Source organism: Saccoglossus kowalevskii, chromosome 9, assembly GCF_978046115.1.
Source record: "Saccoglossus kowalevskii chromosome 9, keSacKowa6.1, whole genome shotgun sequence".
Classification (NCBI taxonomy): Eukaryota; Metazoa; Hemichordata; class Enteropneusta; family Harrimaniidae; genus Saccoglossus; species Saccoglossus kowalevskii.
Genome location: NC_140649.1, coordinates 38,773,857 through 38,786,306, shown reverse-complemented (window position 1 = coordinate 38,786,306; position 12,450 = coordinate 38,773,857). Strand labels below are relative to the sequence as shown.

The 12,450-nt window shown below is 37.1% G+C and overlaps 1 protein-coding gene and 1 long non-coding RNA gene across 3 annotated transcripts in view; both read right to left on the bottom strand.

Annotated features, from left to right (window-relative positions):
* The window catches only part of LOC100369936 (atrial natriuretic peptide receptor 1-like), a 91,537-nt gene that overhangs the window by 13,659 nt on the left and 65,428 nt on the right, over positions 1-12,450 (bottom strand). For both annotated transcript variants that reach the window (XM_085503505.1, XM_085503506.1), the window contains exons 10-16: positions 12,141-12,284; positions 10,699-10,820; positions 6,807-6,954; positions 5,328-5,493; positions 3,571-3,784; positions 3,173-3,260; positions 2,724-2,863 (exon numbers count right to left, since the gene is read on the bottom strand). In XM_085503505.1, coding sequence (XP_085359631.1) covers positions 2,724-2,863; positions 3,173-3,260; positions 3,571-3,784; positions 5,328-5,493; positions 6,807-6,954; positions 10,699-10,820; positions 12,141-12,284 — 1,022 coding nt within the window. The remainder of the gene's footprint in view (positions 1-2,723; positions 2,864-3,172; positions 3,261-3,570; positions 3,785-5,327; positions 5,494-6,806; positions 6,955-10,698; positions 10,821-12,140; positions 12,285-12,450) is intronic.
* Positions 157-2,588, bottom strand: LOC102805385 (uncharacterized). Its single transcript, XR_014930467.1, has 3 exons — positions 2,297-2,588; positions 1,664-1,853; positions 157-1,197 (listed from the first exon to the last, which is right to left on the bottom strand). It is a non-coding gene; the product is annotated as an uncharacterized LOC102805385 (long non-coding RNA).

Genomic DNA, 12,450 nt, shown 5'->3' with positions numbered 1-12,450 from the left:
TTTGCACGAGTAAATTATCCCCAACAGTAATGCCATGTAGATACATCAATGTATAATATCCCTATCAAATTTGGTGCAAATCCTTTGATTTGTTCACAAAATAATTTTCTGGAACACACCTTAAACTCACACTTGAGCCAAAAATGAATCATATAATTTGTAATAAACAATTATTTATTTACATTAATGATGTGTTTTTTTTTACTCTGATTTTAAATGCATACATGATCAACAAAGTGATATGTACATGTACATTGATTTATTCAGTTTGGTCTGCTTCCGAACTTTCATTAGAACATGAAGACTGTAATGAATCTGCCAATACAGCATCCGATTCTAAACTGCACGTGACTCATCACTCTCTGTATTGGCACAGTAATGGACCATATATTTTTCTACACAATTAGCATGAGAGTCGCAATTACTACAAGAACAGTTCCGTTCACATATATCACAGCAGTTGTGATTCCTTGTTTTTTAAAACACTTAAGTATTTACTGGATGTAAAATCTTCAAATAATTAAACTCTCCTACAAAGAGTATCATTTTTGACATAACTTTTTAGTTCTGGACAAATGTCGCATAACATTCCACCGTGATAAAATAACGCGGCATGAGATGGTTTACCATCTCTTCCAACTCTGCCAGATTCTTGTATATAGCTCTCGAGATCAAATGATGACCCATAGTGAAGTACATGGTATATTGATTTCATGTCAATGCCCAAGGGCTGTTGTACAAAAAATAATCTCAAAATTAGAAGTAGATAATTTAGTAAACTCTTTTAAGTGCGATTCCTGGACTGTATTTTCCGTCTCGCTGTAATTGAGGGTATTCCTCCTTAAAAAAATAATAAAGTGTTTCTGTTGCATCAATAGATGAACAGTATACTATTGTCCTTTGGGATTCATGTAGATCTTCTCGTAGCTTGTCGACCATTCAATAAAATGATGATGGGATATCTCGTTGAATCTTCAAAACAGATAGTCTGATATTATCTCTGTTTGGGCAAACATTTACAACTTTGCAGTCTGCATAATTAAATTTTCCTTAATCTGATTTTGCAGACATTTTGATGCTGTTGCTGTTAATGCCAAAACTCCGACACCAGGAAAAAACTATCTCAGTTCCCTAGTTCGGAATGCCCCTTCTTGTGCCTTTCGTCTGCTTTTGTTACTTGCATCAGATTTTTCACCCCTGTTAAATTGATCAAAAAAATTATGCTAAATTTAGATGTTAAAGAGATTCATGTTGAATTCAAGATTAGGTCGTGTTTGTCATAGTTTTATCATTATCGGTACTGGGCCATCAGGATACTCAAAATAAAATAAATAAAATCGAGATTACAAGAGTCCAAAATGTGGTACATGTATATGGTAATAATGTTTTTGTTTTTTTTCACTTGTTTCTCCAAAAAATCTCTGACATAGGATGAAAAAATTGTATATTAATATAGTGATACAAATCCTAATATTGTTGAAAAATTTCATAAAATTTACATAAGGATTTAGTCAGTTTCCAGATTATATATACAATGGAAGTTCTTTCCCATGATGCAGTGAGTGGTTTGGAATTACAGATCGACTCAAAATGCCTCTAGTGTCAATTATGGAAATAACATGCATACAAATTTTACATGCAAGCATACAAGCAATATGCTTACCCCTTTTGAATAGTATGAACTTCATCAACTACCAATAATACAATCTTATCACCATGATGTTGATGTAGCATGTCTATGAAGGTGTGCTTTGTTCTTCTGGGGTACTATATATATAGGTTGGCAACTTTCTATCAATCTGGATATCTCTGGCCATTTTTGCACTAAATCCCAACAAAGTCAAACTGTCTATCTGGAAGAATTACCAATTAATCAATCACTTAGAAACTAATCACCAAGATATTAAAATAATAACAGGAAGTATAGATTTCGAAATGAGATGAACCAGTCAAATTAAACAATTCCCAGTGACAGTAGAGGATAGCGGGACTGTGACTTGGTCTTTCATTAATGAGACAGGAGGCGACAATATTAAAACACAATCTCCTTGTATCCTTGTTAATGTGACTAACATGAGTGGTAGGCGACTGACTAATTATGTCGATTCTACTTTAGGTCATTTTTTATTATCCAAGAAACGTTCCGAGCGCCTGTGAATAACACTGGTGTTTTTATTTATATCCACACAAGTACGCATTTTCGCGTATATAAACATTGTTACTTGACTAAACGTCCACCAATACCCGACATAGTTCAATCATAATAGGAAACATGTCATATTCAACAAATACTCACCTCATGGTCAATTATTTGTTCGAGTTTCTCGCTCGATTGGCCGGTAAGCACCGCCATTTTTTTCATTTTTTTTGTGACCACTTCATGCGCACGCGCAAAGTGCATCACCATGTTTTCGTAAGGCGCTCTGTGATTGGTTGACTAATCCCGTCAGCGGAGAGGTACTTGAACGCGATTTGTATAGGTAGTTGGTCAGATCCTTGTGGGCTTTCGCGATTACCAAAACTTCAAAAAAATACCAGCAAATAAATTTTGAAAAAAAAAATAATAGAATATATGAAAAAAATATGAATGATATTATTTAAAAAAAAAAAAAAAAAAAGCCCAAACCAGGATCTTATTTTAATCAGATTGAATTCAGCATGTACACTATATTGAATAATTAATTATGGCAACTATTAATTTGCATAATAATAAGTATACTTACATGCATCTCCAATTGTTTCTACTTTATAAACATCATAGCTATCAATAATTGAATCAAATGCAACATAGAGTTTATTTAATAATGCCACTACTTCATATGGTGTACTTGATCCAGATATAGAAGTAAAACCAACAATGTCACTACAGAGGGAAACAAAATTCAAATTACAGAGTGCCTTTTTTTTATGAATAATCTTAGTGCACTTCTTCAAACTCATGAATATTTTTAATAGATTTCATGAATATTGACTTTGTGAATAATAATAGACTTTATGAATATTGATTAACCACATGAATATTAAGTGTCTTTATGAACATGAATAGAGTTTACGCAGCAACATTAGGAAGTCAAATAAATATGACCTTATATGGCTATATTATCATTAAAAATTATATATTTTAAATAATAATTACACCTTTTGCAAAATCATAATATCTGTTTAAAATTACCTGAAGAAAATAGTACACTCATCAAAGTTTTCAGCTGCAGCAGACATCCCCTGTCGTAGTTGATCTGCTACTGCCTTTGGAAGCATACCTGAAAATATAAACAAGAATCATTTTAATTATGCTGTTTATGATTTTTAACAAATGAAATGATATATTCTTCTCCATGGCTTACCAACAAGTGGTATTTTTCAAGGAAATATGATACAATGAATTCAGAAAATATTTCCTCACAACTCAGTAAAAATGACACACACAATTATTCAATCAAGAATCATGAATATGATTTAAATCAACTAATTGGTCCAGGAATATTGATAAATATTAAACTCATAAATATTGATTAGTAACTATTTTGTGAACATTAATATCACTAATAATGCTTTTCTGAATTCACTTACTGTATAAGAGCCTGTCTGTTTTCTGTTTCTCTAACACTAAATCCTGTGTTCTTTCTGCAACAAGTACTTCTAAATGTTTGGAGTATTTTTCCATCAGCTGCATCATCATATCCACAGGACTTGCCTTATTTGGATTGATACGATGAAGGCTTTGTTTGATATTTGAAAATGTTGGTCTTTCATTTGGGTCTTCATTCCAACATGCTTTAATCAACTGGAAACAAAATGTAATTCATATTTATTACTAAGAATATAAAGATGAAGGGAAGATAATAAAGTCACAGACACTGAAGTTGAGAAAGCATCTGGTAAATCATTTTTGGTCTTATCCTCACTGTATATTTTTTGTACTTAGCCTGTTCCAGCTAAGAACAAGTCATTGAAAATGACACAGTCCCCGTTAAATTTTTGAAAGTTCTCTTTGTGCTTGTCATATTAAAGCGGGAAGAGGGGGGGTTGTCGCGAGCGTGTCCTTGAAACTTGAGTTCCAAGTGGCGTATACAACAGATTGTTTATTTACATCAAAACACGTGTTCCGTGTAGTAGTAATTTGGCCATCTTTGATCTGATTATGAAACACACTGATATGTATGATGTATGTGCCAAATACAAATGAAAATGGTACATAAATTGTGGAAATATAGTAGTAAGGCCAAAAAGTCAGATTGCTGTCAATCGGCCATCCTTGACCAGATTTTGAAACAAATTGTCATGGACATGCATCCTAACATGTATAAAGTACATGTATGTGCCAAATTTGAATGAAAACTGACAGAGCACTTCCAAGATACCGCATAAAAAAACAAAACAAGATGCCTGCCAGTCGACCATCTTTGATCCAATTGCGAAATAAATTGTCATGTAACCTAACATGGATAATCTATGTACCAAATTTGAATGAAAACTGACAGAGCATGTCCAAAATACAACATTTTCAAAAAACAAGATGGCTGCCAGTCGGTCATTTTGAATCAAATCGCTAAACCACTGCATGTGCATATGTCCCAGATAAAGTACTAGGCACATGCAAAGAATGAACGGAATCGGTCCAAGGGATTCTGAGATGTGACTCCGGACGGACGCACAGACGGAGACCGAATTATAAGTCCCCGTTTTCGGACTTCGCCCGAACGGGTACTAAAAAGCAATCAAACAGAAAACATGATAGTTTGCAGCGATTGCAAATGAAATAGCACAAACTACGCACCACATCTAGAATGTTATGTTTTAACTTTGTATCCTCTATCACTCACATATTCCATTAATCATACAGGTGTATGAAACTGCAGATCCACAAACACTGTTATTTTGTTTTAAACCAATATAGCAATTTCAGAAATCGTCATAAGCAGTTATGATCGACAAGAATGAATTGCTAATTTTAAATTGAGCATACACAATACTACTGCATGTTTCTCTATCAACTATAAAGTGTTCCACAAACTTCAGCCAAGAGTGTGTAGAGCTGTGTCATTCACCAATTACACACATCTAGCAGGGCATCCAGTTCCAAAGGAAATGATGAAATCTGCAGAAAAATCATTTGTATTTGTCCCACAGCGCACCACATATGGCATCTCCATGTGATATATTTTACTTGTGACTTTGGTATATTAACATCCAAATACTAAGATCATTTGTAAACCTTTAAGTATTCGCAATAAATAAGTGATCTAACTATTAGAAGAATTATTGTCACCAAAATTTGAACAATGGTTTAATAGAAAGTTTTGGCAAGGATGAACTATTATTCTTACATCAGTGAATTGTTGTGGACATGGACACAGCTCGTCACTGGTATCTCCTTCAGCTGCTACGGAGAGGTCAGGTAAATCAGGACGCCACAGTCCATCCATTAACTCCACATCATCAGAACTACATGGTTCATTCCGTGTTGCTACCTCAACCAGGATAATAGAAAAACTGAAAAATTAATGAAAATAAAATTTGTTTATTCTTTATAAGATTAAAAATAACAATAAAAAAACAGAACCGTACAAAAAACAGTACATGATGGGTCATAGGGTTGTCACATATGATGGGATGTACTACTTCCATGAATATTTTATAGTTGCAATAGGCACAACCAATTAGATCAACTTTTGGGTATTACGCACCATATACATGAAAGCAAATGTTTTTGTTTCATGCTTGGCACATACATGTATAATACAATTTTAGTTGCAACCTCTTACGACTTTGTAGCAACCAGTTGATTCTTGAGTGTCTACTTACATATTGTCTGGACAATCAGTGGGTTTTAGAGTACACCTGCTGACAACCATGGTGTGGTGGCTGACTAAGTCAATATTCACCTGCTGACAACCATGGTACAGTGGACGACTGAGTCAATATTCACCCTGCTGACAACCATGGTGTGGTGGCAGACTGAGTCAATATTCACCTGCTGAAAACCATGGTGTGGTGGCTGACTAAGTCAATATTCACCTGCTGAAAACCATGGTGTGGTGGCTGACTAAGTCAATATTCACCTGCTGACAACCATGGTGTGGTGGCTGACTAAGTCAATATTCACCTGCTGACAACCATGGTGTGGTGGCAGACTAAGTCAATATTCACCTGCTGACAACCATGGTGTGGTGGCAGACTGAGTCAATATTCACCTGATGACAACCATGGTGTGGTGGCAGACTGAGTCAATATTCACCTGATGACAACCATGGTGTGGTGGCAGACTGAGTCAATATTCACCTGATGACAACCATGGTATACCATAGACAATGTCTTTGCAATGGTGCCAGCTCAGTCTGCCACCACACCATGGTTGTCAGTAGGTGAATATTGACTTAGTCAACACTGTACCATGGTTGTCAGTGGGTGAATATTGACTCAGTAGTCCATTATACCATGGTTGTCAGTAGGTGAATATTGACTCAGTTGGCCACCATACCATAGTTGTCAGCAGGTGAATATTGACTCAGTCGTCAACTGTACCATGGTTGTCAGCAGGTGAATATTGACTTAGTCAGCCACCACACCATGGTTTTCAGCAGGTGAATATTGACTTAGTCAGCCACCACACCATAGTTGTCAGCAGGTGAATATTGACTCAGTCGTCCACTGTACCATGGTTGTCAGCAGGTGAATATTGACTCAGTCTGCCACCACACCATGGTTGTCAGCAGGGTGAATATTGACTCAGTCGTCCACTGTACCATGGTTGTCAGCAGGTGAATATTGACTTAGTCAGCCATCACACTATAAATATCACTTACCTATACACATCGGTTGTAGGTAGATATATATTCTTTGGATCGTCTAATGCTTCAGGTGGTAGATAGACTCTTGCCATTTGTTTCTGGTAAGTCTCTTCATATTCATCATCACCAAATTCTTCTTTACGGATATTTCTCAATCCATAGTCTGATACAAGAAAAAGGCATCACAGAGTCATCACATTGTGTAGTGTACAATATGGGTGCCGCCGCATTGTGTAGTGTTCAATATGGGTGCCGCCGCATTTTGTAGTGTTCAATATGGGTGCCGCCGCATTGTGTAGTGTTCAATATGGGTGCCGCCGCATTGTGTAGTGTTCAATATGGGTGCCATCGCATTGTGTAGTGATCAATATGGGTGCCATCGCAATGTGTAGTGTTCAATATGGGTGCAATATGCATTGTGTAGTGTACAATATGGGTTCCATTTGCATTGTGTAGTGTACAATATGGGTGCCACTGCATTGCGTAGTGTTCAATATGGGTGCCGCCGCATTGTGTAGTGTACAATATGGGTGCCGCCGCATTGTGTAGTGTTCAATATGGGTGCCATTTGCATTGTGTAGTGTTCAGTCTGGGTGCCATTTGCATTGTGTAGTGTTCAATATGGGTCCCATCGCATTGTGTAGTTTTCAATATGGAGGCCATTTGCATTGTGTAGTGTTCAATATGGGTCCCATCGCACTGTGTAGTGTTCAATATGGAGGCCATTTGCATTTTGTAGTGTTCAATATGGGTACCTTCACATTGTGTAGTGTTCAATATGGGTGCCATCACATTGTGTAGTGTTCAATACGGGTCCTATCGCATTGTGTAGTGTTCAATATGGGTGCCATCACATTGTGTAGTGTTCAATATGGGTGCCATCACATTGTGTAATGTTTAATATGGGTGCAATTTGCATTGTGTAGTGTTGAATATGGGTGCCATCGCATTGTGTAGTGTTCAATATGGGTGCCATTGCACTGTGTAGTGTTCAGTACGGGTGCCATTTGCATTGTGTAGTGTTCAATATGGGTCCCATCGCATTGTGTAGTTTTCAATATGGAGGCCATTTGCATTGTGTAGTGTTCAATATGGGTCCCATCGCACTGTGTAGTGTTCAATATGGAGGCCATTTGCATTTTGTAGTGTTCAATATGGGTACCTTCACATTGTGTAGTGTTCAATATGGGTGCCATCACATTGTGTAGTGTTCAATACGGGTGCCATCACATTGTGTAGTGTTCAATATGGGTGCCATCACATTGTGTAGTGTTCAATATGGGTGCCATCACATTGTGTAATGTTCAATATGGGTGCAATTTGCATTGTGTGGTGTTCAATATGGGTGCCATCGCATTGTGTAGTGTTCAATATGGGTGCCATTGCACTGTGTAGTGTTCAGTACGGGTGCCATTTGCATTGTGTAGTGTTCAATATGGGTGCAATTTGCATTGTGTAGTGTTCAATATGGGTGCCATCACACTGTGTAGTGTTCAGTATGGGTGCCATTTGCATTGTGTAGTGTTCAATATGGGTGCAATTTGCATTGTGTAGTGTTCAATATGGGTACCTTCACATTGTGTAGTGTTCAATATGGGTGCCATCACATTGTGTAGTGTTCAATACGGGTCCTATCGCATTGTGTAGTGTTCAATATGGGTACCATCACATTGTGTAGTGTTCAATATGGGTGCCATCACATTGTGTAATGTTTAATATGGGTGCAATTTGCATTGTGTAGTGTTGAATATGGGTGCCATCGCATTGTGTAGTGTTCAATATGGGTGCCATTGCACTGTGTAGTGTTCAGTACGGGTGCCATTTGCATTGTGTAGTGTTCAATATGGGTCCCATCGCATTGTGTAGTTTTCAATATGGAGGCCATTTGCATTGTGTAGTGTTCAATATGGGTCCCATCGCACTGTGTAGTGTTCAATATGGAGGCCATTTGCATTTTGTAGTGTTCAATATGGGTACCTTCACATTGTGTAGTGTTCAATATGGGTGCCATCACATTGTGTAGTGTTCAATACGGGTCCTATCGCATTGTGTAGTGTTCAATATGGGTGCCATCACATTGTGTAGTGTTCAATATGGGTGCCATCACATTGTGTAATGTTCAATATGGGTGCAATTTGCATTGTGTGGTGTTCAATATGGGTGCCATCGCATTGTGTAGTGTTCAATATGGGTGCCATTGCACTGTGTAGTGTTCAGTACGGGTGCCATTTGCATTGTGTAGTGTTCAATATGGGTGCAATTTGCATTGTGTAGTGTTCAATATGGGTGCCATCACACTGTGTAGTGTTCAGTATGGGTGCCATTTGCATTGTGTAGTGTTCAATATGGGTGCAATTTGCATTGTGTAGTGTTCAATATGGGTGTCATCGCACTGTGTAGTGTTCAGCATGGGTGCCATCGCACTGTGTAGTGTTCAGTATGGGTGCCATTTGCATTGTGTAGTGTTCATTATGGGTGCAATATGCATTGTGTAGTGTTCAATATGGGTGCCATCGCATTGTGTAGTGTTCAATATGGGTCCCATCGCACTGTGCAGTGTTCAGTATGGGTGCCATTTGCATTGTGTAGTGTTCAATATGGGTGCAATTTGCATTGTGTAGTGTTCAATATGGGTCCCATCGCACCGTGTAGTGTTCAGTATTGGTGCCATTTGCATTGTGTAGTGTTCAATATGGGTGCCATTTGCATTGTGTAGTGTTCAATATGGATGCCATCGCACTGTGTAGTGTTCAGTATGGGTGCCATTTGCATTGTGTAGTGTTCAATATGGGTCCCATCGCACTGTGTAGTGTTCAGTATGGGTGCCATTTGCATTGTGTAGTGTTCAATATGGGTGCAATTTGCATTTTGTAGTGTTCAATATGGGTACCTTCATGCCATCACATTGTGTAGTGTTCAATACGGGTCCCATCGCATTGTGTAGTGTTCAATATGGGTGCCATTGCACTGTGTAGTGTTCAGTATGGGTGCAATTTGCATTGTGTAGTGTTCAATATGGGTGCCATCGCATTGTGTAGTGTTCAATATGGGTGCCATTGCACTGTGTAGTGTTCAGTATGGGTGCCATTTGCATTGTGTAGTGTTCAATATGGGTGCAATTTGCATTGTGTAGTGTTCAATATGGGCGTCATCGCACTGTGTAGTGTTCAGTATGGGTGCCATTTGCATTGTGTAGTGTTCAACATGGGTGCAATTTGCATTGTGTAGTGTTCAATATGGGTGCCATCGCACTGTGTAGTGTTCAGTATGGGTGCCATCGCACTGTGTAGTGTTCAGTATGGGTGCCATTTGCATTGTGTAGTGTTCAATATGGGTGCAATATGCATTGTGTAGTGTTCAATATGGGTGCCATCGCATTGTGTAGTGTTCAATATGGGTGCCATCGCACTGTGTAGTGTTCAGTATGGATTCCATTTGCATTGTGTAGTGTTCAATATGGGTGCAATTTGCATTGTGTAGTGTTCATTATGGGTGCCATCGCACTGTGTAGTGTTCAGTATGGGTGCCATTTGCATTGTGTAGTGTTCAATATGGGTGCCATTTGCATTGTGTAGTGTTCAATATGGGTGCCATTTGCATTGTGTAGTGTTCAGTATGGGTGCCATTTGCATTGTGTAGTGTTCAATATGGGTGCAATTTGCATTGTGTAGTGTTCAATATGGGTGCCATCGCACTGTGTAGTGTTCCATCACAATGTGTAGTGTTCAATGTGGGTGCCATCGCACTGTGTAGTGTTCCATCACAATGTGTAGTGTTCAATGTGCTAAATGTTCACAAACAATCCAATACAGTGATTATGACTTCGACTGCTATGGCCACTATAAACAATTCATTATTGTTATATGAACTGTCTTCCTAACATAACATCAAAGGTCATTGAACTCACCTGACACTTTGACTACCCATCTATCATCAATGATACAGTTGTTCGACTTCAGTCTGCCATGGTAAAGTTTGTGCTGGTGGAGGTAAACCATTGCTCTTGAAATATCGCCACAAAATGAAAATCTGTTGAAAACAAAAAAAACTTGGTACATGAAAATGAAGCAGAATCTCTGTTTGGAGTTGTAAACAAGTGTTTGTATCAGTAAATCCCAGGTGAAAGTTCATTGACCCTGCAGAACTGAACCACTGTGGGGTACTTCAATGGAATTATAATTCACACAGTAAATAAACCTTGAAATAAGCTGAGGTTGGTAAATGTTTACAACTGACAGACTTCACATATTAGTTTAACTAATTTTCCACTTAAATGGTGCAGTGACCCCAGTACTCAACATACTCAATGTCTCATTATGATGGTTCAACAACCATTTGTCAATTAAATGATTGAATACCCCAATCATTGTAACGGCTAAGTGCTTAATTTATTCATTTTAAATTTCAATGATTATAATGTGAAACATTATAGTTAACTAATAATAGATACTATTTCACACCCTGCTGTAACTTTGCAAAATACTTCAAAATTCTCGATATGTGTTAAACGATTTGAATTGAAAACAACTGTAATGTCTCTTACAAATGAGAGAAATGTAAAGCTGATTTAATGAACAATTTATGGACTACTTTAGTTAATCCTATCTCCTAGCACATTTACTTACTCCAGACTAAAATTACAATAGAAAAATCGAAGACAGGTATTCTAAACAACTTATAAACAATAGTGTCACATGATTGTCTTGGGCTATACATATGTCATACCTTTTCACAAGTATGTCATTTTTTATTATTTCTGATTGTCTGTCATTATCGTAAACCTGACATTTTCCATCTTAAAATATAACTGTGTGGGTTTCATACACTCACTATAATCCCCTACAATAATAATGAACTACATTCCATAATTTTATTGTCTACCGGGTATTTTTTAATTTTGGTAAAAATTTTATTTTCACTTCTTTCTGGGGATGGCTTGCCTGATTTACTTACATATTTTATATGTGGGTGTCTTGGATTGACCTGAGTCAATTTGTTTATTTTGTGATGATACATTCAATTCCCTAATTTTAGTAAATATTTATGGTGAAAAATGCTGTTTTAGACTTTTTTATTGAAGACTGCTAGGCTGATACTTGATATGTGGATTTCTTGGATGAATCTTGTAAAATTTTATACGCAAAATAGGTGAAAAAATATGTAATATTTTGTGAAAGATAAGTGGCAGATGCCACATTTGGTTTCCAATGGTTACCACAACATTATATGTATTTATTTGGCTCTGGTTATTTACTTTATTAGAACACCAAATTAGAAATGTAAAAGTTTGTGATTGCAATAAAGTTTTTATCTATTTTATCTATCTATTTGTATCTAATGTTAATATACCTGAAACCCCAATTGAGTGGAATATCCTCATTCAGTAAGACATCATTCAAACTTCCTTTAGGACAATATTCAGAACAAATGCAGACATTTGGCACTTCAATACTACCACCGATAAACTTGCATAGATTGGGATGATTCATGTCTCTGTAGAATGGTAAATAGTAAAAGGTTTGATAATACATAAATAAATTGGAAGTAGTTGGCTACTACTAAAACAAATGATCAGCTTTTCTTGAATTGTACAATATGGTTTTATTTTATGCTGGAGTTCACAAAACACAAAAAAATGTTTGCACAAGATACAGGTCAA